The following is a 27,543-nucleotide window of genomic DNA, read 5'->3' on the forward strand; positions in this document are numbered from 1 at the left end:
TTCCTCAGTTTCCCATTCCCAAGGCCTTTCTAAAACCCTTCCTCCACATCACCGCGCCAGCGCGGTAGCAACAAGATATATGAAATAATGTCTGTTCTCATGACATTTCCAGCCCAGTTTCCAGGAAGACTTTTGGACAATTTTGAATAGATGAAAAGAATGACAAGAAAAACATTTCCTTAGAAGAAAATAATTAAAGGAAAGCAACACTCCCACTTATCTTCCAACTCTTCCATCTTTGGAAAATTTCCTTTTAGCTCAGAGGGGCTAGGCTAGTGAAGCTGTTCATCTGGGACATCCCATTAAATATCATAACTAGCAAGGTAAGTTGTAGTAAATGGACTCAGTAGCAATCACTGTTGTCCACTTAAAACTAGATACATTAACCACAATGATAATTTCTACAGAAGAATATCAATATCAATAAATTAGGCACATGCAAAACTTGGGATTCAGTAATATTGGTTTTTCTCCTTATAAATGGGAGTTACCTCCACTGCAGTCAAAATGCTTCTATAACTGAGAATGGAATCTGGGCCAGTAGTGGGTACCTGTTTACTTAGCTGCATGATAGCTGGCCAGGGTTTAGGTATTTTTCAGTTAATACAAACCAAAGTGATTCTAATTTTACTGCCTGAAAATGGTAATTTCTTAGATCTAAACTGACATTTTTTCCTTGCCAAAATATTTTACACTGGCACTTACTGTTGGAAAAACTAATTTTTTTTCTACTGCCAAAAACTGAGTACAAGTCAGCCAAATTATTCGGTTCTTAATTGAGCAAAATTCTCATTGTAATTTTGCTTGATTAGGAAAAACAGGCTACAGTCTAGTGTGTGGATAACTGTCTGGGTGTGTATAAGTTGAGGTTAATTTTAAAATATTTAACAATTAGCAAATTTTATACAGGTAACAGTTCTCATTGAAATTAATGGGGTTATCTACATATGTCTAACTGCCTGTCTGCACAAGTGACAGTACTCCAACTCCTGAATTTCACAAGCTTCTGGTGTTGCTAATTGTTACATGGAAGTAATTAATTTAATTACTTGAGAAAAATCTATTCCAGATCATGTAGTGGCCCAAATTACTGAACTAAGAAAACTACTTTTTACTTTATAAAATAGATATTCACCAGTATAATCAATGCACAGGAACTGGTGGGACACAACTTTCTCAAAGTTACAGTCTCTACTGCAGGTAGTTTTCCATCATGCCTGTTCAGATTTCTGCATTTTATCTGTGTCACAGATCCTTCCAAGGAGAATTACTAGACCTTCATAGTCAGGAGGTTTCATAAAGTATTAAACTTCAACAATCTTTTTTTGCCTGAGGCAGAGAAGGGAAACCTAGCCAGCAAATTCTTCAACAGTATTGCGCTAATAATTTTGCATTTCCAAATGAAAAATAAGTAGGTTTGTCTTCTCTTCCATAGCAGTTATCACTGGGATATGAATGCCACAGCAATTTTGTATGGTCACAAAACACTGATGACTGCAAGTGCAGGAAACACAAGTTATCCTTCCTTTGGATAACTTGTCATGGCTTAGATCTCTGAACACAAGTTCATTTCAGATGTCACATTTAATCAAGATGAGGACTCGAGGACTTTATTCCAAGCCAAAGACATAATGGTGTGTAATCCTTATTACAGTACCCAAAAAAAGTAAATAATTTTCAATAGACTACTGCTAAGATACTGATTTGGGGAATAAATATTAAGCACAAGAAAGGATAAAACAAGATATAGCTATTAGTAATAGAGAGAAAAGAGAAGTAAGAAGGAATTCAGGAAGACAAGAAGCAGGAGTGGTTTATGAGATTTGTACACATATTAGGAGATAATCCAGTCTAGAAGCTGAATAGGCAAAAACCCCAAAATTGAAAAAAAAATTAAATATACCAAGTTGAGGGCTTTTTTTCGATTTCTTTGTGATTTTGATTACTGGTACTGCCTTTTAGGTTGAAAAGAAGAGGAGGGTCATAATTTATTTCTATAGATACTATTTGAAATTAATCCATTTAAAGGCAATGACATTGTCATGTAGCAGCAGTTTGTACATTCTGACCTCTGTTTCTTAAAAGAAAGGATGAAAACTCTCTGTAAGTTTGCCTTACTTCTCCTCTCTGCCTGTTACTTTCAAAAAGCTGTATTGAGAACAGTATCTAATGAAAGAGCAACCATGGATGCCATAGTTTATAAAATCTTTTAGATTTTTATCCAGTACAATCACTGCTGATTTAATATTAAAGCTTAAATTGATGACGATGGAAGAAATTGGATGACCTCCCAGTTCCAAGCAGAGAGCTGTTAAATCTCTGGTATCTCAGTTATTTCCCTCACTCATTCCCCTTCATTCCAGACCCAGCCCTCCTCCAGGTCTTTTTTCTTTTGCCTGCCATGAAGCTGCTGTGCTCTGGGGTCCCCTCAGTGTAAAACAGTTATGCCAGCACAAGCTACCCATATACTTGCAGAAATACCAGCAAAGATGACTTGGGGTTTTGATTTCTTTTTTTGAATTCTTACTGATTGTTTCATTTGTGTGCATACACTCAGGTGTGTGTGCTTAGGCTGTCCCAGCACTCTCCCAGCACCTTGCTCAGGGCTGCTGGTTTGGCTGCTTTTCACCTACGAGTACCTTGTCATTTAGTGTTGTTCCTGCTCTAAACACAGCCCAAACTGCACCCCACATCCAGTGCTGGCACTTGTCCAAGTGTCTCACAAAGCTGCAAACACACTTTTGGGAACACTAGCCCTTGGGTGACTTTACTAATATGAACTGTGAGTACAGCTCCTCTAAGGAGCTCATTCCTGCAGGATCTAATCAGTCTTACTATTTAATTTATTGAGAAATTTGTGACAATTTTCAGGCAATACTGTTCAAACCAAAGTAAAAACCATCTTGCTCTGATCCTGTGGGCTATAATTATATACTCCAGATACCTCTTTCATTAACATAGTTAAACCTACCACAAAGCAGATCAGAAGTATTTCTATCAAGAACATGTGATTTCTGCTAACATTTGAAAATCTGAGCATGTTTCTTGACTAAAGGCAAAATTAACTTAGAATTAATGCAGGTGCCCCATCTCAGAGTCAAACAAAACACAAAAATGAAAATAATTTTAAGCATTGCTGATAGCCATCCTGCTGTATGAAACATAGCTCCATTTTGCTTTCTAGAGAAATACCAGCCTAGTGGATTTATTTTTGAATTTGGTTGAGCCATGGCCTGTAGGTAGCCATAAACCTTTGGTTCTGATGTTCAGCAATGACAATCTGGTGGAAAAAGTTTAGAGGGAAGGATATGATATAATTTAAGTCCACTGCTTTTTCTAATGCCAGATTTTGTGGAATTAGTCACTGTTGATCTAACTGCATCATCCTGGGAATATCCAGCACATGCCTTAACTACAACTTTACACAGATAGAAGAATAATTTTTACAAATGCTTATCTGCCTTTAAAAAGTCTAGATTTTGAAACAAAAAAAAAAAAAAAAGGAGGATGGGGCAGGGAATAAAGGCCTTAGCTGATTGGCAGTACAGGATATAGAACCTTTCAGATCCCAATCCATGAGGGGATGTTTGCATCTGGCTCCATAATGGAGTCCACATGCCTGAATTAGATGCCATTACTCCATGCATGTATGTAAGTAAAGTGCCTTGGAGGGGGATTCACAAAAGCCACTCTTTGGGGAGTTGCCTAAACCAGCCTAATAGGAAGGCTGAAGATTGCAGTTCTTCCTAAATCCTAGCTCTCTCCTGGATTTAAGTGCCCTCTGGTGAATGAAGTACACAGGCACAAGTCCCTCCACTCTCAGCTCATAGCTCACAATCATCTTTTGAAAGCAGGTACCAAATTTTTCTTTCAAACTCCAAGCAACCATCAGCAGCTCAAGCACAGTCTTACTTGGGCTGAGGAACATTGGTCTAATTCTTCCTTTAGCAAAAGGAGCTTCTGAGGTTTGCATTCCCTCTCTCCTGGGCATGCCTGAGCCAGCAGGCATCAGCTCCCAAGAGGTGTAAAAGAGCTGGCACACGTCACAGCAGACCCAAGAAGCCATAGGGAAGAGGGAAAGCAAGGAGAGACTTTGAAAATCTGGGAAGTGTCCACAGGTAAAGGGAGCCTCGACTCCACACCCAGCACTAAGAAAGGCTTGTGCACTGGGACCAAGGTGCCTTTGGGGAGGACTTCAGTGGTCTAACAGCTCAGGCATCAGCTTCTCAGGCCCTGATCAGGGGCTTGGATTTCAGTTGTGGATTGAAGTGCTTTAATTTCCCTCACCAGTCCTACATTGTCTTGTGCTTCCAGGCTCAGCTCTACCTTGTAGTGCTGCAATAAGCTGAAGAGAGTCTGATGTCCACCTTTGATCTAGTTGAAAAGCTGGGTAGCTGCACATTTGTCAGCCTATCCCTTCATCCTCGCTGCAGCACGGATGAAACTCAAGTGCCGGCTACCGCTAGAGATATTTGTAACTATTAGTCCCCAGAGCTGAGCACTGACCAGCTTTGCAGCCTGTGCATTTGCTAGTCTCGGTCATCATGGGTCCAAATGGCTTCAGTGAACATTTCAGGTTGTTTTCCTTGAGTAGAGTTGAGAGACTTAAGTGTGTGACTGATAGTATTTGCTCCTCAGGGCTTGGCTTTGCTTTCCTTTGACCTCAGTTGGGTCGTTCCAAGGTGACAGATGTGGTAATTTCAAGTCCTTTAAATCACAGCATTGGATTGCATATATGGAATTAATTCCACCTCATGACATTTTTGGAGTTCCAATGAGTGTATATTTTCATGGATCCAGGATAAGTGTGTGTGAGTGGGATGGGAAGGGTCTCTCCTCTGTGTATGTGTGTGTGTGCTTCAGAAGTTGTATTTCGTTGCTGTGCTTTTGAGAGGTGTGGCAAGCTCTTGCTGTAAGTATTCACTGAATCAAACCTACAGGGAGTATTTCACAACTCAGGCTGAAATTTTTTTTTTGTTGTATCCTGCTACCCTTAGTTCTGCACTTCCAGAGGGGAAAGTGGGTGGTACCTGTGTAGGCCTGTAAATGTAACAAATAACAATTACTTCAAGCTTTGTCTCTTTGCCCCTCTACTGATGTGTGCTTTTGTGCTGAAGCAGACTTGAGTAAGATACATTTCTTACCTGCTGCACAAGAGGAAAAGACAGAAGGTCTTTAAGAACAGATCTGTTCCTGCATGACACAGGGATGTGTGTGTGCAGTTCAGCCATGATGGTAGCATAGAGGAGTTTTTGATGATTTTCAGTGGTGTTTTTTACTCAAGTGCCAGACAATGAAGGGACTTACATTGGTACATCCACTGCCAACCATCTAGCAACTTCCACCTTCATGTCTGCCCATGGGTGTGACCCAGAGCACAGGAGGATCTTTCATGAAAATTACAAGCCTGGTTTTCAAACCATTTTAACCAAGTGAGTGTTTAGTTGTAGTTATTGTCATCTTAGTCTTTATCAAGAAAAGTAGCATAAAAGTAAAATAATTTATCCATTTAGGAAATATGTTTGTGAGGTAAGACCGGCTTGAATTTTGTGAATGGAGTGTCACGTCGTGATTAGCACATCCTAACAAATATGATACCTGCAATATTTGACAATAAAATAGGAAAATTATTACAGCTAAATAATTTTAAAGCATGCTTCTGATTTCTGTCTGGGTGGAGTAGTCTAGTATGTTTAACCTTCTAAGGCAAGACTATTTCTTCCGCTGTTTAAGCAAATGTAGGAAAAGCATGCAAAGGGCAGGAATTTTTTTAATGGCAAATAAGTTCCAAAAAAATTTTCTGAGAGGAAGTTTTTTCAAGAAAAATATTTTGCAGACATTTATTACTGTTTTGATGTCTCCCTATGACTGGGACTTTGACTGGTTTCTGGGAAGTGGCAGAGTTAGAGCACAGCAAATAAAAATAAGGGAGAGAGGAGCTGCTCTTTTTCTCGACAGGCTCATCAAAGCACAGTGAAGGGAAATATTGTAAAATAGTAACAATTTGTCTCCAAAATAAAGCCTCCAAAGCCTCTTGCTTTTATTTAAAAAAAAAAAAAAAAAAAAGTAATGAAACAGCATGAGGGCAAGAGCCAAGAAAACACATTTTGTATGCCATCAAAGTGAGAAAAGGAAGAGAAATGCTGTGCTGTGCCAGTTTCAGACAGAGGCAATTATGCAAATTTTCTGGCAAGAAGGCAATGCATAAGGCCACAGGATTGCAACAGGAGTCCCAGAGAACAATAAATTATTTCAAACTAAGATCAGACCAAGTACTTCAGGAGTTCCACACAGATTTCTTGCTTTGTAGAGCAAGAACTCGCTGGACTATTAAAGTAACCACTGCTCAGATTGCAAAAGCTTGAGTATGATCACTACAAAGGGGCACAGGAAATAAAATTTTTTATAACCAAAAGACTACAATCAAAAAACCTGTGCACCCAGAATTAGGCTCTCTTTCTTAATGAGATTTCATGATCTTGATTCCTTGATAGGGGTTAATGGCTCCCTGTAGTGGATCACTGTAAAGCATTTAAATTTAATCAGTATGCATACAGTGCTAAAAAGAGCTAGAAAGTTCTACATCTCAGAGAAGGTCAAGCTTCATCCTGACTATAAACAGGTAAAACTTACCCCTTTCCAAAGAGCCATCCCTCCTGCCTGCCCCAGGTACCCTAGAGCTGCCAGGAGCCCTCACCTCCCAAACTGTCCCACAGCAGAGCACTGGCCAGAGCAGGCATTAGCAGAGACTGACATCTGCCTTTCCAAAGTTGTGGCTGTATTCTGTCCACCCACCACAGAGCAGCCTTTGCTGCTTCATTTTCATCCCCAAAATGAAGACATGGTGACAGTGGCCATGGGGTGGCAGGACGTCCCACCACAGCAGGGTGTTATGAGTGGCTCACAGGCCATGCAGGGCAGGTCAAGCCTCAAGTGGCACCAGTAACTGAAACAGTACTTGCTACTCGGGATCAAGAGAAGCCCAAGAGCAGCTTGTGGCCTCTTTTTCCTTGTGTCCTTAGGTTTGGCACCAAGTGTACCTCAGGCTGTAAAGTCTAGCCTACATGAATATTACAACTGCAGACAGCTGTACTGCTTTACATAAGACTTAAACTAATAAAACAGATTATCTTCCCTGCAACACTTGCAACAATCAGTCCCTGTCATTATCAAGAACACTTCTATAATCAGGACTTTTCTTTCCACTGCCATCTTTTGGGAAGTGTTTAAGAAAAAGACATACTCCAGCACCTCTTTATGTCTTGCAGGTGTCAGTGAAGGGAATTTTTGCATGCACATCTAAGTTTTCCTAAAGGTATTGAGATCTACTAATTCATAGAATGCTCATTCTCTAAGCAATCCTTCAGAAACAAGACATAAAATCCTAAACCATGCCATATTAGAATAAAATATATATAGACAGATTTTCACAAAGCTGACAAAATCTTTTTCTGCTTTTAGTACAGTTATTCAATTAATCAAATGAGGAACAAAGAGTTCTCCAACTTGTAAAACTGGTAGATATCCTTCAGAATAGTATTCTGGCACTTATGCATATTTGACCAAAGATTCAGTTTGTTAATTGTCACAGAAAGAGACAGTCTTCTTCCCTCACTTCTGTCTGATGAGATGGAGCATTCCACTGACTAACAAGTTTAACAGTGAACTGTGTGGATTATTCACTTGTCATTTAGAGCCAGTTGCTAGCCTGTGGCTTGTTCTCAAAGCTGTAGCTGGCTAACCCAAGAGGTAGTAAAATGGAAACTTTTTACACTTTTACCAGTGAGTATAATTCATAGCAACACTGCTAGCAGCACCACATTGGATTAAAACAGTAAAATGTTGTGATACACTATGCAAACTATTGTACCATAACACACAAACAATTGTATCATCAAAATTTGGGAGACTTCTACTGCAGGGAGCCAGCACAACCTATCCCAGGGCAGAGCAAGTCCAAGAATGATGAGTGACAGCTGAGAAGGACGGTTTCCAAAGCAAGCCTGCAGTTCCCTATTCAGACTGCTATGGAACGAGCAATCACCACAGTTTGTTATCAGCACCTTGAGTTTCAGCCTACTGATCACACACTTCACTCTGAAGTGCGTCAGCAGTTGTTTGTATTATTGTGGAATTAATAGACTGGCAGTAGATGTGAAGCATTCTCACCAAAACAAAACCCAGATCAACAACACCTACAGGAAATGGTTGTTGACTATACAAGCAAGCACTTCCATGAAAACCAGCCTCCTTTCCAGTGTGTTGTGCATGGCAAACCTGTTCCATCTGATAAGGTGAATTTCTTGGACGGTATCAGTGGCTGTGGCCTGCGGGAAGCTGCTCGTGCAGTGCTCAGTAGGACCAGCCCTGCAGAGAAGGAGCCCTCAGTGCAGTTCCCACGTTGAACAAACAGCTATGCTTGGACACATCAGTGGCCAGGCCAAGGCTCCGTGCCAGCAGCATGATTCCAGGCCGATAAGCAGGGAGGTAGCTCTGCACTTTGATCACTTTGGGTGTTCTATGTAACTGGGTCTGGCTTTGTGCGCCAGTCGCTGCCGATCGCTGAACAGGGAGCTAGTGGCAGTCATTTAAGTGTCTCCATCAAATCTGCCTGTCACCAAGACTGCAGGCAGATTGTCCAGAAGAGAGCATTAGGCAGAGGATTTGAGTGCATGCCATATGGCAGAGAACAGGAAAACATATTCAAAGGCAGGTATTTGCTAAATCCTACCTATAATTAATTCTAATCCCATAATCAAAGTCGCATGCTTTTCTGCAAACATTCCCCCACGTTGGACCTTCCTCCCCAGCCTGAGGTCAGGCATCGATTCGTGCAAACGAGTACATGCCACCAGGCAAGAGAGCTACGTCCCCGGGGACTGTGGTCACCCGGCCCGTGGTGCCCAACTTGCTGATCCTTGTCACGGCTCCCTGCCATCTGACTCAGAGTAGCTTTCAGGCATTTTCCAGCAAACAGCGTCTGGGCCAGATCCTCAAAAACACGCAAGAGACGAAGCCACCTGGAAATCAATTACCAGCACCAAGCATCCTAATACCATCATAAATTGTGAGCTTTGTGCTTGTGCTGAGCCAGCAGAGGCCTGTGCATGGGAGTTAGGGCTGTGATGATGCAAAACTCATCATGCCCAAATTTGCAGAGAGATGAGGAGATGTCTACCTGAGCCCGCATAGGTAGGCTCACAGCAGACTGGGCAGGAGGAGAAGACTAGAGGCAACATAATTATGTCTGTGTGAGCTAAAAATCTCCTTCTCATTGTAACTGCTTCCACTGCCAGGGTGTGTTTTCACACATAGGCATATACAAATACCTGCACACAAGCAACAGATACAGGTCCACCTGCAGATATACTCTGTTTGGAAGTAAGAAACTGGGGAAGCCCAAGGGTGCCATTTTCATACAGAAGGCTGGGTGATCATCCAGAATGAGCACACACATGAATGTGTTTGCAGACGAACTGGAGCAGAGGCAAGAGTTTTGTTTTTGCAAATGCATTTATAAATGGATAAACAGAGACCTCCCCAGGCATTGCAAGAAAAGATCATGTAATTACCATTGAAGCCAAAGATAGCTTATGGATGACCACTGGTTTTTAGGATGAAGCCATTTATTTAGATGTTATCACACTTCTCTAAAAAAGAAGCTCTAGGCACCATTTTGAATTTTAAAAAACGTAGAAACAAGCATCTGCCACGTGTTGAATATTCTCCATTAGCAGCAGGTTTATGCATGCATGCATTTTGAAATGTTTATTATGACAATACTTGTTATGACTGCCTTAGATTTAGTAAATACCAATGATAATCAGACACAGTTGTTAGACCTGGAGCAAAATATGATTTAATTTCTTTTTAACATGCTGAACAATAGCTATTTCTTGGTAATCTAAACTGAACACAGACACTTGAGACTACTTTGTTTCCTTGGAGGGGACAGTGAAAAGGAGGGAGAGGAAAAAAAATAAACCTGATCTCTGTGGGAGAGTTTCTCAAGAAGCAAAAAGGCAGGATTACATTTACCATAAATCCTACTTTCTTCCCTACTGAATGAACAGGCTCTTATGGACACTTTAGCAAGGTAAATTCTTCACCTGCTCAAGAAACAGGTATCGCCTTCAGTGAAGCTTTAGGCACGGTTACAAGCAAAATAGTGCAGGACCCCAAAACCTGCTGGGGCATAGATCAACCATCTCGTACCAGTAGCATGGCTGGGTCCTCGCCCAGGGACTGTGCTCCGCTTTACTGCCCTCCTGCTCTTCACTGCTGGAAATAAGATTAAATCAGTGCAGCTAGTGTTAATTTGGGTTACAAAATGGTTAGCTTTCAGAGGAAATACATCTCAAGGTATATTTGGTTGCCTTCACTCCCTGCTTTTATGTGAAATATGATTGAATTTGCAAAAAAAATAAACCCCCTACACTGGTGTTTAATTAGTTTGCTGGCAAACTGGAAAACATATGTCCAAATGACATAAAGACTCATTTGGCACAGAAGGAAGTGTGGCAATGTGTGCATTAAATGGCTCTTGAGCATGTACAAAATTATTTGTCATGCAAAAGGTTTTGTTTTTTCCTGTCCCTGAAAACACAAGTTTCCACTAAAATTCAGTCTCTATACAGTACGGACAGGTTAGTCCTCAAAGGAGTTAATGATCCAGAGATGAATTTAGGCTGTGATGAAGTTTTGAAATAGTGTCTTTGAAAACTGTGGACAATAATGTGCTGGGAAATTCACTGCTCAAGTCAGGTACACTTTGCAGCACCAGTGCTGACAACAATCAATATTTGCTTGATTCTCACATCTGAAAACACCCCACCCTTGAAGTCACAACAGCTATTCACTGGAATAGCTTAGCTCATTCACTACAGGAACTAAAGCCTAGATAGCTGCTCTTCTACTTTTGTGCTGAGAATTCTTCCAAAAAAGGTAGCTAGCTAACAGAATTAGTTTACAAATGCCAACACCCCCATCCCCAGTTTATAAACCCAGTGCTTAATGCAATGCTTTTCAAGTGGTGGAGACCTTAAGAAAGACATGTATGTGGTGGGGGGGTTCACATGTTTGTGAGCACAAATCAACCAGTGGTTTAAGGGATCTGTATGTAGAAAGCAGGGACAGGACAGGTACTTGTTCCCAAAGTAGCACTAAAAACGAAAACAGGGGAAAAAAAAGTGCTGTCACTTTGTGAGGACTTCAGTTCTCTCTTACAAGCCCTTCTGTGACATCTCTTGAGTTGCCACGTACCTTTGTGTATGAACTGGGGCCAGCCAGTGGAAACCCCCCAGAGAGCAGCTGTACACCTCACCCACCAGCTCTCTGCAATGCAGTGGGGCTGCTCCTTATGCACCTCAACACTCTGCCATTTCCATTGCATTATACTGCTCTTGCATGTCTCTGTATGACAGACACTTTAGTTAAGTGTATAATGCTGTTCCTGTGGATACACCATTGTAGATACTTGGTAATAGGATCTGTTATCAAGATCACCCCAAAAGTCACCCTAACCACTTCTGATCTCAAGACAAAAACACGCTGGAAAATTTAGCTTTTTATTGTCAATTTTTTTTTTTTTTTTTGTAGCACTCTTCTGGGAACAAAATCTCCTGAGTCAGTAGGATTTTTATTTTGCAGCACTCATTGTCCATGTGGAAACCAGAGCACTAGCAAAGCCATCCCCCCAGTGCAGTGGGGAACTGGTGCCTATAGCTTCAAGCAGCCCATATGGAAGGGACTGCAGGGAAAAGACTTCATATCACTGAGATCTACTCATGCCTTATGCCTGTTTGGGAAATACAGCAATTCAAAAGCAAGGGCTGGTAAGTTAAGCCCATTGGGGTAGTCCTTGGGTGAGTATCTTAGAAGTTCTCAGACAACCCAACGTTGGTTGCAGAGTGATGACTTTCCTGTAAGAACCAATAAATCAAGGTCTAGTTTCCACTCTTTGCAAGACCACCTATGATTTCAAATCCCAAGCGGATGGGCATCACTCTTTCCATACATTCTTTACATAATTAGGCTAAAACAGCCATTATTTCTTCACACCAATTTAAGAATTATGACTGCTGGTACATTTTGTTTGTCTCCTGTTTCTGCTGACAAACTCAAATAGCCAGAGGAAGGTCCTTTAGAGTTTTCTCAGGAGAACAGCTCTACCAAAGAGATGATTGAGAAATGTTTTCACTCAAGCTTTGCCTGTAAAAATGTGGTTTTTCAGGGATTCTTTCTCACCCACAGAGCCAACCAGATGCCTTCACACACAAGCAACTGAACACTGTAGTTTAGGATAATGTTCCTTCACCCTCAAGTGTCTTGTCCCACCCTAGGTAAAGCAGAATGTTTGTTGTGGCTTAATCTGAATGACTAGTGCAAAATGACATGTCATTGTGGGAAGGCTAAGTGGTTCCTCTCCTCCATCTTCCTTCCAACACCCAAAGTTACAGTAAAACTTTGCTTTCTCCAAGACCTTGGTTTCTCTAAAGGTGCACTCATGCAGTTACTAACCTATGCAACAAACACACAGACACATTCCTAATGCTTTCTGACAAAAACCCTGGAAAATCTCAATCCAAAACCAAATTATTGCTCCAGTCACCTTGGAAAGCATGTTAGATTGCATTACATGAATGGATTTGGAGGTGATCCCTAAATTGCTGAGATCTAGGTGAAGGGGGTGGGAAGTTTTATACTTCGGCTGCATCATCAACACAGGTTTTTTCTTACTCATTCTGTTTTCCTTGAGTTCTGTCACTGCTAGGAAAACATCTCCTTTTTCTGTTCAGAAGCTCTGGAGAGCCTGTCCAACATTTGGGATCTCTAGGCTTCTTTTTAAAACCAAGAGCAAGATTTTCAGTAGCTTTTAGGCATTTAAAGATGCTTGTGGTTTCCTAATGAGGTCTTCAAACTAGAGTTGTGCACCCAGGCATTCAGAAACAAACAGCAAGGCAGGAAAAAACCTTCAGGTTTTTTCAGTACATAAATAACTTTTTAGAGAAGCTGAGCAGGATGAGAGGCAATAAGCAGAAACTCTGAGGACTATCCCTGGCATCACTCATGCTTCTGGGCAGGCTTTCCCTGTAGGGATGGTATCTGACAGCAGTAATCCAGCAGCAGCACATATGACTCTACCACATCTCTCATCCAGACTAATTTTGTCTGATCCTTCCTTCCTTTGGGAGCAGGGGGAGATGAGCTGAGCAGACACAGGCTGTGTCTCCAGTACCTGTGGCAGACCCCAAGCCCCAGACAGCTCACGAGGCCACAGGGCAGGCTCTGTCCTCCTCCCACAAAGATGTCAGCCAAGTCCCATCTAGCCCAAGGTTGTTCAGTAAATAAACCCCCACCTTCCACCTCAGCTAGTTCACAACTCCAGCTAAAATCAATAGATGAGAAGCAATCTGTCATTTCCAGGCCACACTGGTTGGGTTATGGATGAGTCAAAAAACACTACAGGAAACACAGATGTGGTGAGATCACCCCCTTCTCTGGAGCCTTGTTATCTCTAGAAGTCTTGCCTGATCTCCCTCAAAATGTCCATGTGCATACACAAAACCACCTCGTGTACCTCCTGGCCGTGCCTGTTCCAGTGCAGGTGTGCTGCATGATGTTTGGCAGGGCCAGGCCAGCCTGGCACGAGCAGCAGGAGGCTAAGTTCACCCTGAGCTGCAGGCAGGCTGGTGTCTCCCTGTAGGAAAGCTTTTTCAATTATTTCAAATACCTCCCACTCACACACAAAGTCCATGTTTTGTAATAAAAACAAGGAGAAAATCTCATCCAAAGGAATTTTACCTATTTCTTCCTCTACTTATTCCACTGAAGTTATATTTTTTTTTTTAAAAAACAACACCCCCAAAACTGGCCAGCAGAACAACAAAGCAGCTAAGACGCTCATTTAATAACCTCATTCTTCAAAATCCATCTTGCCCTTCATACTAACAGGTTTCAAAAACAGTCCTATATCATCCAGTATTTTACAATTTTTTTAAAGGCTTCACTGCATTTCTCCCTTCATACAGATAATGTTTTTCCTTTGAGAGAGATGCAGAGAATAGTGCAAATTTTCCAGTAACTGGGATTTTCCCCGCAAACTTGGGCAGGCATTACCCTTTTCAGCTACAGAGAGGCAAAGCTTTGCAAGTTACTCCTGTACGGAAAGGAGCAGGAAGACCAAGAAGACAAGGGGGACATATTCCTGCCTCCCCCATTCCCCACCCCGCCCCCCCCCCCCCCAAAAAAAAAAAAAAAAAAAACAAAATGTTGCTTAGGATCCATGTGCCCAAATGAGCTGCAGTGGGTTAGTTCAGTCACACCAGCGCAGCCAAGCCACAATAACTGATCATGCACAGGCTGTCCTCCCACTCCAAAGCTCACCATTGAGCTTTAAGCAGAAATACCACATCCCAAGGCCCTAATCCTTTAGCTCACAGCAGCACAGCCAGCTGTGGGCTAAAAGCCACATTAAACTCATTGGAGGAGAAGCATTTGCTGAAATGCTTTGCTGAACAAGGATGTGCGACTGTGCTTGGACTTTACAAACTCCTGTACATCTTGGCTCTGGTTTTCTTTGCCACATGGCAGCTGGTTATGTTCAAGAATTCCTGGCAGGGAAAGTGACTGTAGAAACTCAGCTGTGCAGCATATGCTCCATCTAGTGTTTATTCATAGTATTTAATTTTCTTAAAAAGGTTTGGTTTGCTGTTAACATGTTTCCATCTCTTTTGTAGTTCATACGTCTATATATGATCATTGTTGAAAATAACCTTCTACTTGTTTCAACTACACCATTTTGATCTAGCCTCCACTTACACCTTCAGTAAGGATTATACACGGATTTCCATTTAGAGATTAAATCTCCTAAAGCAAAATGAAGGGAAAATGTTTGAAAAGAGTAGCAAGGGTTTCCCAGGTGCTTTGCTAACACAAAGTGAATGGAAAACTTCAAGGAGGAGTAAAACATAAAACTTGAAGGACACATAGGGGAAAGTTTCTCCCCATAAACAATACTTCCCAGACATGAGAGCACAGTGCTGAACCCCTTTTCTATAGACTGAGGTACTTTTTTTGTCCTCTGTGTCAAGCCAGGCTGCTGGGGAGAGGACAGGAAAACAAGCAGGTGACGCAATGCCCTTGCTGTCTCTTCAGCTGCCCTCATCACACCAGAGCATAGCAGCTTCTGGGAGCCAGTCCTGATAAGCAGTTTGGCAAAGCTCTGGAGTACAAATGACCTAGAAATGCACCCAGGTTGGGTACATTTGGATGCAAGGCATCTTTGCATGGTAGAAAAAAGGGACAGCAGCAACAGCCATCAGGCTTGGCAATTGCCATGTGTATTTGGAAAGGACAGGACTTGCATGCCGAATTTGGTTGTGGGGCAAATATTCCAACACAAAGAGTCTCTTTTTACCACATGCTCTCCCCTAATTTGCACTACTTGAGGGAGTTCCTGGTTCCTAATTTGCTGCTCAGCTGATGGTAATGCCCTTAACTGCAAAAGGTAAAGCCAACAGCAGGTGGGACAAGAAGTCCCAAGCTAACATTTTGATAAAGTAAAAGAAAGCAACCCCAACCCCATTCTGTTGTGTTAGCAGGATTGATGAGATGCTGGGATGGGCTGCCTTGCAGTGGGCCAGGATCTGCAGTGGGGGACACCTTGAGAAAATATTTGAACATTCCCAGAGAAAGGCTTGGGTTGGCTGATCCTACCTGGAGCGGTGGCAGCCTAAGCAGGCCCACTTTTTCTGCAAGGGGGCTGAGAGCATCCCAGCCCAGCTAAGAGGAGAGCTGGCAAGGAGCTGCTGTGATAGAAGCAGACAGCCCTTGGACACTGCAGCCACAGGGCACAATCCCAGGCACAGACAGAAGCTCAGAAACAAAGCTTTCCTTGCTGTGGAAAGCAGAAGGGGAACTGACAGTACAGCTTCCTTGGGCAGAAGACATTTTGGAGATCCCCACATCCCCTGCCTGCTCTTCCCCTGTGCCAGAGCTTGCAGCAGAGCTCCTCAAAGCTGTGGCACTCACACAGGTGAGAAGGCAGCAAACTGGGAGCAAGCCCCTGTGTGGAGTAACCACAGAGGGCTCCTCTGGGGTGGCATAGAAGTAAAACATAAAAGGGCATTTGCTGTAATAGTACTGCTTGAGTAGAGCCTCCAATAAACCAGATACAAGCCTGCTGCAGGATATCCTCCAGGGCAGCACACAACCCGGGGCCACTTTGCAAAGATTTAGGTCTAGTTTGCTGCAGAAAATGAGAACAGCTTGCCCTAATGGGGAATGCAAAACATGAAAAAACATCTTCTTCCAACTGCGTGTTTTGTGGTGCTTTTCACAGGTGATGGTCATGCTGCTCTTCCCTGTGCAGCTGCTGGCAGTGGCTGTAACTGTTTACCTAGAGCTGGTGAGGTCTGCTCAAGGTGGAGCCTACTATGGGATCAAGCAGCTGCCACCTCAGGTGCCCCAGTACCAACCCCTCGGACAACAAGTACCTCACATGGCACTGGGCAAAGAAGGCATCCCGATGCAGCACCTGGGCAAGGAGGTGCCCCACATGCCCTATGGGAAGGAGTATCCCCATCTGCCCCAGTACAGGAAGGAGGTCCCGCAGATGCCCATGCTCGGCAAGGATATGGCTCCCAAGAAAGAGAAAGGTGGGCCAGCACGTCCGTCTCCACTCCTGCTTGGTCCCATCTGTTTGCCGTGGGGAAATTGGACATTGGAGCAGACTGCTGCTGCAGGCTGGGCACAGCACTCTTGTGCTTGTGCTTTTGTCCACCTGTGGCCAAGCTCATACCTGGCTACAGGTGGACAAAACAGGTTCATTGGAGCTGTGGGGCAGTTCAGGGTCACCAGCACAAGACCACAGTTATTCTCTAAGCCGCAGCACACCTCTGAGCAGTCCTACCTGCAGTGAGCCTCCAGCACACAGGTGTGCTCAGGTGCTGTTCAACTCCAGGAAAAACTTTGTCATCACACCTGTTTGTAGGAGACCCTCTGATGGGGTTTCCTTCAGATGATGGCCCTGTCTGGATCTTCTCCCACTCTCACTGCAACAAGCAGACATATGAACTAAGAGCCCCAAGATTTGAATTTATGGGAACATCACTGTTTTGTCTTTGTCCAGACCCTGTGATTTTGAGATTTGCATATAAAAATATACAACTGCTCTTCAGACTCTAGAGTTCTCTTTCTATAGGTTATTTATGGGTGTAATAGAGACAGAGGATTAATGCACAAGTCTGCACGTACAAGCACTTTCCCTATTCAGTAAAGAAAGTCTGGACAGTATTAAGATACTTAAGAAAACATGAAAAAAGTACAAAATACAAAGGGTGACCAGGAACACCCAGTGTCATAAAATCCTTGTGAGGACCACCAGTGTCTGTGCAATTGCAGACATACTGGGTAACTTTGTCTTACTGAAGCCCCAGCTAATCACAGCCTCCCCTGACTTCAGAGGAAAATGGAAGATTTCAAAACCTATTGTTGGAGTGTCTGAATGAGCACCACTAGCTATAGTAAAATCAACCTATCTCATGAGCAAAGATTTTTGATGTGCATAAAACACAACATATACAGACAGGGAAGGTTTCTGCCTCCCAAAGAACAGTTGTCCTGAAACCTCATCTCCTGTCCTTCCACAAATCTCTCACTTCTTTGCACATTTTAGAGCTGGAAAGAGTTTCCAGGTACCCAAAAAGCAGCAGTTTGAAAAATAACCAACCCCAGCAGCAACTTCCCCACCCTGACCTGTAATGATAAGTGGTCACATACACCAAAATGTGAGTTTGGACAATACAAACCTTTTGCAAAGTATTTAGAAGAGCCATAACTAGACATGGCTATGCCAAAATAGCAATACTGATTAAGGCTGCAGATTCCTCCCACAGCACGAGAGCACCGAGTTTCCTGCAAAAACTCCTACAGGTAGATTGATCTACAGCAACATGGGACAAAATGCAGATTTTGGTGTTTAAGATTGTATAGGTAGAAAACACCACCAAAGCCCAAATGGCTTTTACATATGATGCACAGTAATTACTTTGTGGAAGCAGAAGCATGCATGGAAGTTTGGAGTATGAAAAACAGTATCCTCTTCATTCTCAACACCAACCTGTAACTCAGTAGCTGTCTCTGTCTACCACTAAACCACGAGGCATGATAAAAAGCATATTCAGTTCAAAACTGCCTGTTTTTTGAAAAATGTGACTGCACTCACCTTTTATCTCTCTCTCTCCTCTTTCTTCTTTTCTTCCCAATCCAGAAATTCCCATGCGCAGTCTGAGGGGTGAGCAAGGCCCCCCGGGTGAGCCTGGACCAAGAGGGCCACCAGGGCCACCAGGATTACCAGGTCATGGTGTGCCAGGAGCCAAAGGAAAACCAGGCCCACAAGGATACCCAGGAATTGGGAAGCCGGGTTTGCCAGGGATGCCAGGAAAACCGGGGGTCATGGGGCCCCCAGGGCCAAGAGGGGAGATGGGGCCGAAGGGGGAGATTGGGCCCATGGGGATACCTGGACCGCAAGGACCACCAGGGCCTCACGGGCTTCCTGGCATAGGGAAGGTGGGTGCTCCGGGGCTGCAGGGGCAACCAGGGCCAAAGGGTGAGCCTGGGATTAAGGGGCCACCGGGAATCCCTGGGATCCCAGGGCCAAAAGGGGAGAAGGGGGTTGGGATCCCGGGTTTGCCAGGTCTGAAGGGTCCACCTGGGCTGCCTGGTCCCCCCGGCCCCGTGGGGCTGCCAGGCGTTGGCAAACCCGGCATGGTTGGCTTCCCTGGCCCGCAGGGACCACTGGGCAAACCCGGACCCCCAGGAGAGTTAGGGCTGCAGGGGCCTCCAGGGGCCCCCGGGATCCAAGGCCCTCCCGGCTCACCTGGCATTGGCAAACCAGGTCAGGATGGCATACCTGGCCAGCCCGGCTTCCCAGGTGGTAAAGGGGAGCAGGGATTGCCAGGCCTGCCGGGGTCCCCCGGCCTGCCCGGAATTGGGAAGCCGGGCTTCCCCGGGCCCAAAGGGGAGCGAGGTGTGGGCGGTCTGCCTGGGCCCCTGGGGCCAAAGGGGGAGAAGGGGCACGCAGGGCCACCTGGCATGGGAGGGCCACCAGGGGAGCCCGGCCAGCCAGGCCTGCCGGGCATCATGGGCCCTCCGGGGGCCGCCGGTTTCCCAGGACCTAAAGGGGAGGGGGGTGCCGTAGGACCACCAGGACCAGTCGGCCCCAAGGGGGAACCCGGCCTGCAGGGTTTTCCAGGAAAGCCAGGCTTTCCTGGGGAAGTGGGTGGCCCTGGGCTGCGCGGGCTGCCGGGCCCCACAGGACCCAAGGGGGAAGCCGGACAGAAAGGCTTGCCGGGGATGCCGGGTGTCCCGGGACTTGTGGGACCAAAGGGTGAGCCCGGGCTCCCCGGTGCCCAGGGCCTTCAGGGCCCCTCGGGCATCCCGGGCATCGCGGGACCAAGCGGTCCCATCGGCCCCCCCGGGCTGCCAGGTGCGAAGGGCGAGCCAGGCATGCCCGGACCCCCCGGCTTCCCGGGGGTAGGCAAACCTGGTGCCGCGGGGCTGCAGGGACCCCCGGGAAAGCCTGGGGCTCTCGGTCCTCCCGGCCAGCCGGGGCTCCAGGGGCCACCGGGCCCGCCCGGGCCCCCAGGTCCCCCGGTTATCATCCCGCCCACTCCACCAGCCGTGGGACAGTACCTGCCTGAGGTGGGGCCAGGGATAGAAGGCTTGAAGCCCCCCTACGGCTACAAGGGCAAGAAAGGCAAGGCTGGCGGCATTGTCTACGAGATGCCCGCGTTCACGGCAGAGCTCCTCACGCCCTTCCCCCGCGTCGGGGTGCCCGTGAAGTTCGACAAGCTCCTGTACAACGGCCGGCAGAACTACAACCCTCAGACGGGCATCTTCACCTGCGAGATCCCCGGCGTCTACTACTTCGCCTACCACGTCCACTGTAAAGGCGCCAACGTGTGGGTGGCGCTGTACAAGAACAACGAGCCGCTCATGTACACCTACGACGAGTACAAGAAGGGCTTCCTGGACCAGGCTTCGGGCAGTGCCGTGGTGCAGCTGATGCACGGAGACAAGGTTTACGTTCAGATGCCATCCGAGCAGGCGGCAGGACTCTATGCCGGGCAGTACGTTCATTCGTCTTTTTCAGGGTATTTATTGTATCCCATGTAAAACAAAACAGACACACACACAACACACACACAAAATCAAAACCTTTCTCCTCTGCTTCAAACTTTTATACAACAAAAGACGCATTTTATGACCATTTTGGACCATCTTGTACAAAAACAAAAAAAAATAATACAATGTTTAACATTATACACAGCTAGTTATTGAAAAAAAAAAAAAAAAAGGTATGGTGAACATTACTAAAGAAGTGTATCAGGTTCATAAACAGTTGTTTTGCACCCAAGGGGGACATATTAGCTGTACATTATATATTTCTGCAGTGCCATGCTTACTTAATTTCATTCACAGTAATTCAGTACTAAAGTTCAAATCACTCTATTTCACTCACTCCTTTTGCATTGATCATAGTTATGAGATGAAAAACAGTGACTTAAAGCAGAGTAGGTCAGACTCCAATTATATTTTAAAAAATTGAGTGGCTTATTTGTCTGGGTGGGGGCTTTTTCTTGGGTTTTTTACAGCAGGTCTACCTGACATGCAAGGGTTCAAGATCTTAACTGGAGACTTGTATTTCACTTCTCCTATAGTAAAATAATCCTGCAGGTGTGGGTTTTTTTCCTGAACAATTTATTTATGATGGAAGAGGAATCCTGATGGCACGACCATTCCCCCTGAGCCTTCTCCAGCAGTCATTGGACCTAAAATGTCACCACAAACTTCAGCAGGCATTGGTTTCACCTCCAAATGCCATAGCACTTGAAAAGTCTCTATTCTCTATTCACACAGCTCAAGTAGATGAGGTCAATCTCCCTGATTTACTTCTGCCAAGTCTTTGAGACATTTTGGCCAACACATGGCAATACTTCAGGGTGGCAAAAATCTGCTTGGATTTCTGTGCTTGTACCAAGAACCCATTTGGCTTGTTAGAAGATACACCTATTCTGCCACTCAGCAAAAGCTCAATCAGTTTGCTCTTCAATGACTAGGCAAAGCAGAAGTAGCTCTGTTTGCTTAACTGATTTGTTGCTTGATATCAACCAATAACTTTTCTGGCAATACTGATCACACAAATTTATCCAAGAACTTGGTTCTATCTAAAAGCTGATTTCCAATCCTTATTTATATGTTACCCGTTGTCAAGAAGAACCTGCAGGCCTCAATACTTTTCTGTACTTGAGGACAGCGACTTCTGTGCACAGAGTCTCTGTCTGCTCATCAATGGTGCTAATCTCACCTCAGCAAGTGTTCTGTTTCCAGAGGGCAGTGGCCCTTGCTGTGGTTCCCTGTACAGTGCTGCACAGCACACACAGCTGCGCTAGTTCAAGGAGTTAAGTGCTCATCACTTCTTCCATGTCTTTAGCTTTTGATTCAAAAATGAACTAGATTTTTTCATGAAGAACTAAGATTGGATTTAACTGGCATTACCATTATTTAAATGCAAAGTTTAATGCAGTCTAACATTGACTAAGGACTCCAGTGATATAATGTGGTGCTTTATCTCAGAAATTTTATGGAACGGTGGCAGGAATGGACAGACAGTTTACCAGACACTCGTGACTTCAGTATGTTCCTAGAATATATGAGATGTGTCAAAAGCAAATAATTTTGTATTTAAAATTTTTGTACTGATTTGAAAGAAACACCTTATTAAATATCTTTAAAAATAAAACCAAAAACCAATTCTGTCTTCATTCAGAACTATCAGAAGGAACATTCATCCTGGTGACTCATTTTCAGACAACAAGGGCTCTCTGAAACCACTGACAGCCTGATATATGGGGAAAAAATTAAGAAATACACCCTTTTCTCTAGTTCCCATCTCCTGGCAAAACATGCTCTAAGCCAGAGAGGGAACAGGTCCCATTTGGTGGGAGGGCACAGCAGGGTCTGGGAGGTACATGAAGAGGGAGGGGCTCCCTCAGGCAGCCCTTGGGGTCAGATACTGCTCAGCATGAACCAACATGGGAGTGCAACTGAAGAAGGCAGACAGGCAGCCAAGGAATCAGAGGCTGCTGCTAAGGGCTTTTGTTGCCTGAAGAGGCAGAACTGGCTGCCCAGGATGAGAGGTGCTGGTTCTCCTGATGTGGCTTCCCCACCTCACCTCAAAGGCAAGCATTTCGTCCAAGGTGGTGAATTCCTGAACTACCCATACTGAATACAGAATGCACTGAATACTTACTGTGCCAGAGAATTGTTATATAAATTTCCCTTGGACTCCCTGAAGCCCTCAGCATCTTATTTTTATTGCACAAAGGAAAAACAAATAATTAGCTAAATACTGCACTCAGCATCTCTCACTTTCTATCTATCTAAAGCCATTTTCACTTTCTGAAATGTTTTAATCAAACACCATCTTCTTCATTCTAGGTCTCATATTTTAGCATTCCCCCAACAGTCCACAGTAAGACAAGCAAGATTCAAAAAACAATGAAAAATTCAAATCACAAGGATGCTGCTCTTGATCTTATCCACAAAAAACATGTCCCAGCTCTGGCTGTAGTCAGCCTGGAGTTAGATCTCTAGCCACAGTAACTTAGCCCACCTAGGTTCAAAAACTTTCAGCTGTTTGCTCTATAAAGCACTAAAGTTTGTTCCAAAACTCAATACCATATCTGACAACAGCATTTATCTGGCACACCAATAATAACATCCTTGGGCATACCCACACACCACACTCACACACAGAGCACCAGCCTTGCAAAAATAAGTCTGAGGACACTGTCTTTAACAGTTTATTCACAGGAAAATAATTTCCTTCCATATGTAGTATTCAAAATTTCACTTGAAACAACTTGAAGAATTCTTCAAAATACAGGTGGCACTTTAAGGGCATATAAAACTTAAGAAAAATGGCAACTAAAATAAGTATTTCCCAAAACCAAAAACATATGCTAAGCTTTTGTATGTTCTTAAAAATCAGAGTCCACTTCAAAGTGAAGGTATTTATACTCTCCCCCAGAGCATTGCTAAAAAGGAAAGTATTGGAAACAAGTACCACATGCTAATTAAACATCAAAGTTGTGATTCTGTATTATTATCACCTATACAGTCACTGGAAATGTCTTTTAGTAACATCTTTTAGGCACTCTCAGATTCGTATTTAGTGCAATAGTCTGTGACTTCCCTTAATTATTACAGCAGAGGAAAAAAGAGTTTCCCAACAAAGAAACCTCCTGGAAGTCTGAGCCAAACAGAGCTTTCAGCCAACATATGTCATCCTACCTGTTCTGTGCATAGTTTGGTATCTTAGAGCTGTGTCTGTCTGACAGTGCAGCATTTTGAGAGGGGTGGCAGATAAAATGCAGAAGCACCTTTGCTGTAAGGTGATGCTGTCCAGAAATTCTGCAGGCTGCCAGAGAACAAGAACAGAATAAGAAGGGAGGAAGGAGAACATCTGACTGCAGATAGAAAAATAATGGGAGACACTGGGGACCTACACAGTTACACCATTATCAGACACAGAAATAAAGCTGGCAGCACCCTGGTATTCAAAACTGGTGGCTTCATTCCTGATATTAAATAATAAAAACCTGGATAGCTTTTAAAGGGAAGTTTCAGTGCAGATTTCATTTTCAGGAATGGCAAAAAGGTTAAAAAAAGTCTTAATAGCAGCTCAGGCTCAGAAACTATCTAAATATTTGGTGTTAGTACAATTGTTTTATTCCAAAAGCCCCAAGTTAAGTCTTTGGTACTGCAAAACACCTGTGAAAATGTGTGCCCAGACAGAAGAAACACTAATGTGTGAACACTGCTGAGAAACACACTACACATGGGTGTTCCTGCCTGAATGAAGTTCAAAGCAAGACCTGTCCTCGAGACAGAGTAGCAGGAATGATGTACATGAAGCAGGTGCTGGAACAGGGCTGGTGGATGCAGGATCCTACAAAACATCTTGTGGGGAGAAAAATTCATGACTTGGCCCACTGCTTACTATAGAAAAAAGCTACTGGCCTCCAGCTGGGCTTAAAAAAAACCAACCAAAACAGAAAAAAAACCCACCCAAACAAACAAACATACAAACAACAACAACAACAAGCATCCAATACAAATACCCCATAGTTTATCAGCAGCATCAGCTCTTGGCTTGATCCTGAGGGAACAGGTTTTATTCAAAATGTTACCCACTCACTCAGGGACAGTAACTGTGGGGGACTCAACACCCCTGGCAGGAGCATAGAAGTGGGAGAAAAATATCCTTGAAATACTGCTTTATTTGAAAAGTCAGCCATACCATAAGAAGGCTTATTAGGATATAAAAATGAACAGCTGATATGGATAAATGCTTGTAGATAACATATTAAATTCATTGAGAACACCAAACATTATTTAAAAAAAATATTTCAGGGAGATCAAAAAGTTGATGTGGCAAAAGTGAAGAAGACTAAAGGGATTTTTTTTTTTTTTTAAGTACTAAGAGTTTGGGAGACACCATTTCTTTGCCACAAAGCTGCTTTTTTTTTTTTTTTTTATTATTATTTGTTCTGCTACAGCTAGAATCCAAATCCCATCCTCCCCAAAAAAGCAGAAAACCTACTAGAAAAAAGAGAAAGAATCAGTTTAGATTAGTGGAAGGAGTATCTCTGGAGATGAAAAAATAAATAAATGAGAAAATAACCACATCTTCAAAAGGACAGCTCCCTACCCACTTCCTGGAACTGGAGACAGAGGTGAAGAAGCAAAGGGATGCAGCCTGCACCACAAGAACTCTCCTCACAGTGTCTGGAACAAATTCAACAGCTCTCCTGGAAAAAAATCCTCCTGGACAGCATCCTGCAAGATGTTACATGGATGTAGCTGGACCACAGCAACAGCCATTGGGAGAGCCAGGGGGCCCAGCTCTGGACGCAACAGCAGATTTTGAGGGTGAAGAGCAAGCCTCCCACTTCTGCTGGCCTTGGCTCTCACCAGAGTCTAAGATGTACCAGGGGCTCCTCCACAACAGCTTGGAGAACACTGCTATGTCTGCAAAAATCTCTGCCACAGCAGCTTGCGCAGTGGAATTACTACTGTCAGGAGTTTAAATCACTGTTGGTCTGGGGCTGCAGAATCACATACAAACCTTTTTAATTAACTGAAATAACCAGGAGAAATAAATGCTGGTAGAGACACAAAGACAATACTGTCACTATTTTCTTAAGTGAAACCCCACCTGTTTGTATTGAGATTTTCAAGCTGCTTCTTCTTTCAAGATCTCTTCAAAATCTCAGGAAAAAATAAAGGAAATACAAAAAATTAAGAGCCCTTCTGCCAGTTGGTGAAGAAATTGTGATTTCCTCCATTGCCACCACCAGTGTCACCTGTTCCAGCACCCCAGGACTTGGGGACACACTCTCCTCTCCTCCTCATCCCCACCTGCCACCCTGCACACAGCTGGAGTGCAGCTGCAGCCAAGCAACATGCAGCTGACAAAACACCGTGGCACACCCTGTCCCTTGCTGGGATATCCTTCCCCAGCCCATGCCACAGATTTTTCTGATCTCTCAAGTTATTTCAGGTATGCCCAGCTTGCCTGAAACAAACCAAAGCTCAGGAATCACTGGGTGAAAACACAAGCCTCCTCCCCTTCAGCTGTGGCACCTCTCCAGACCACACTGCGCTCCCCCTAACTCCTGAACTGCAATTCCTCTACATAGCTACAGCAAAATAAATAAATTGTGTTTAGTACTCTTGCAATCCTCACCTTCTGAAAATAACAAATACCATGGTTTATGTTCATATTGTGATTGTTTGCATTACTTCTAAACGCCCTCTCTATATAATTTTATTTAAAAGCAACAACGGTATTCCTACCAACTTCAAAGACTTTTTTATGTTGACTTATTTGTGCTTTCTTCAGGTTTGATTGATGAAGATAACCACAAAATCTTCCAGAAATTCTGCCATAATTAAAATAAAAATTTTATATAGATGTCATGTGAGATATTGGGACTGCATATTGTTGTTCATTGACAGCTGTCAAGCATCTTCCCAAGCAGATTTAATTTTATTCACAGGCCTGTCAGAGACAAACCAATACAGGAAATATAAGTGTCTCATTAAATGTTTCCACTAAAATCTTGAGTAAGTTCCCACTGCTAAATGATTTAGTTCAGCCACACACTTCAAACTTAAATATCAACACAGAAGAGGTAAACAGATGCCAAATGATAATTCAGCTGAGGGTACATCCTGGATATTCCCTACCACACTCTACTGCCAAAAATGGGAACATTCCTTGCTTGTATTGATGCATTACAGCATCTGAGGAAGGAGATTATCCTCATTTGGAAAAATACACCTGTTTTGAGGAGCAAGCAAAAAAAAATACATGAGATGCTGTCCTGGAGAACTAGGACTCCAACAAACATTGACTCTAAACTCAGGCATGAACATCTCTGTCCAAGCTTCTGTTTCTGTTGTAGTCTGGGGGCTGACACGCAGCTCTTCAGTCTTCATATCCCCTCTTTTTTAAGTCAAGTCAGCAACTGTAAAATTTACTGGATGCACAGCACAGGGAGTATGATTTTTCCATAAAATGGGTACAACACAAGCATTGTCAACACCAACATCTCCACAAATCGGACAAAGGGTCTTCACCTTCGGCAAAGGCAGACAGAAGCTCAGAGGTGATGGTCAGTGCAGAAGCTCTGGCTGCTTGGCTGAAGGTGGATATCCTCTCCTCAGGAGTATGGCAGAACAAAACCTGTACAGTCTGTATGTTTCCCCCTTCTCCAAAACACACAGTAATGATTTAGATGCATAGTTTTAAAGCAGTTTTCATACAACAAGACAGGTAGTCACGACTTTACATCTACCTGCTGACTGACCACTGGTCATCTCAGTCTCTTGACAGTGGAACTCTTTCAGAGGACAACATCAGAAACAAAAGTATTCCAGAGAATTAATTATTTGGAAAGAGTTCTCACTGGTAAGTAAGTGATGTACATCACATTTTTATATATCCCTGATAAGTTTCATGGTTTTCCCACTATTAAAAAGCTTCACAGAAATTCAGTTAACTCTGTTTGCAACAGTCCATTATCCTCAGGCTTAGACACTTTTGCCTTGATGAGGTTTCTGGGCTCCTTTAAACAGTAAACAGTTATGCTGCACTTAAAAAATGAAAATGCCATACAAAAAATTAAAATTTTTCAAATCTTGAAAATAGTGATTGTTCTTTGTATTTTCCATTCAGCTTTCAGGTCAAATTGACCACAAAATTCTTGTCTATAAGCTTCTTCAAAAATTTCTGCTCAGCGGTGATGTTGTGGTATTCATTCTAAAGAGATGTGAGGGAATAATAAAATTAATTATAAAATCAAATTATAACTAGCAGCATCACTTGGCTATTCCTTTCTATTACCTGTGATACTTGGAAGATGATAAGAACAGAAAAGGTCTGGGGAAAAGACTTCTTAGCAAAGGCTT

General features: G+C 43.6%; 2 protein-coding genes across 26 annotated transcripts in view; one reads left to right on the plus strand and one right to left on the minus strand.

The window, feature by feature from the left end:
• The window catches only part of COL8A1 (collagen type VIII alpha 1 chain), an 87,196-nt gene extending 65,384 nt beyond the window's left edge, over nt 1-21,812 (plus strand). For all 5 annotated transcript variants that reach the window (XM_072924718.1, XM_041714067.2, XM_032746670.3 and 2 more), the window contains 2 exons: nt 16,343-16,658; nt 18,272-21,812. In XM_072924718.1, coding sequence (XP_072780819.1) covers nt 16,346-16,658; nt 18,272-20,178 — 2,220 coding nt within the window. In that variant the 5' untranslated portion in view covers nt 16,343-16,345 and the 3' untranslated portion in view covers nt 20,179-21,812. The remainder of the gene's footprint in view (nt 1-16,342; nt 16,659-18,271) is intronic.
• Nucleotides 21,813-22,852: 1,040 nt separating this feature from the next.
• The window catches only part of ST3GAL6 (ST3 beta-galactoside alpha-2,3-sialyltransferase 6), a 72,910-nt gene continuing 68,219 nt past the window's right edge, over nt 22,853-27,543 (minus strand). For 17 of the 21 annotated variants that reach the window (XM_072924767.1, XM_072924763.1, XM_030265090.4 and 14 more), the window contains one exon: nt 22,853-23,485. In XM_072924767.1, the coding sequence (XP_072780868.1) occupies nt 23,336-23,485 (150 nt within the window). In that variant the 3' untranslated portion in view covers nt 22,853-23,335. Of the gene's footprint in view, nt 27,395-27,543 lie in introns of all 21 variants that reach the window. The other 4 variants (XM_072924800.1, XM_072924748.1, XM_072924778.1 and 1 more) reach the window with 2 other exon arrangements.

Source organism: Taeniopygia guttata, chromosome 1 (assembly GCF_048771995.1).
Source record: "Taeniopygia guttata chromosome 1, bTaeGut7.mat, whole genome shotgun sequence".
In the NCBI taxonomy this organism is placed as follows: Eukaryota; Metazoa; Chordata; class Aves; order Passeriformes; family Estrildidae; genus Taeniopygia; species Taeniopygia guttata.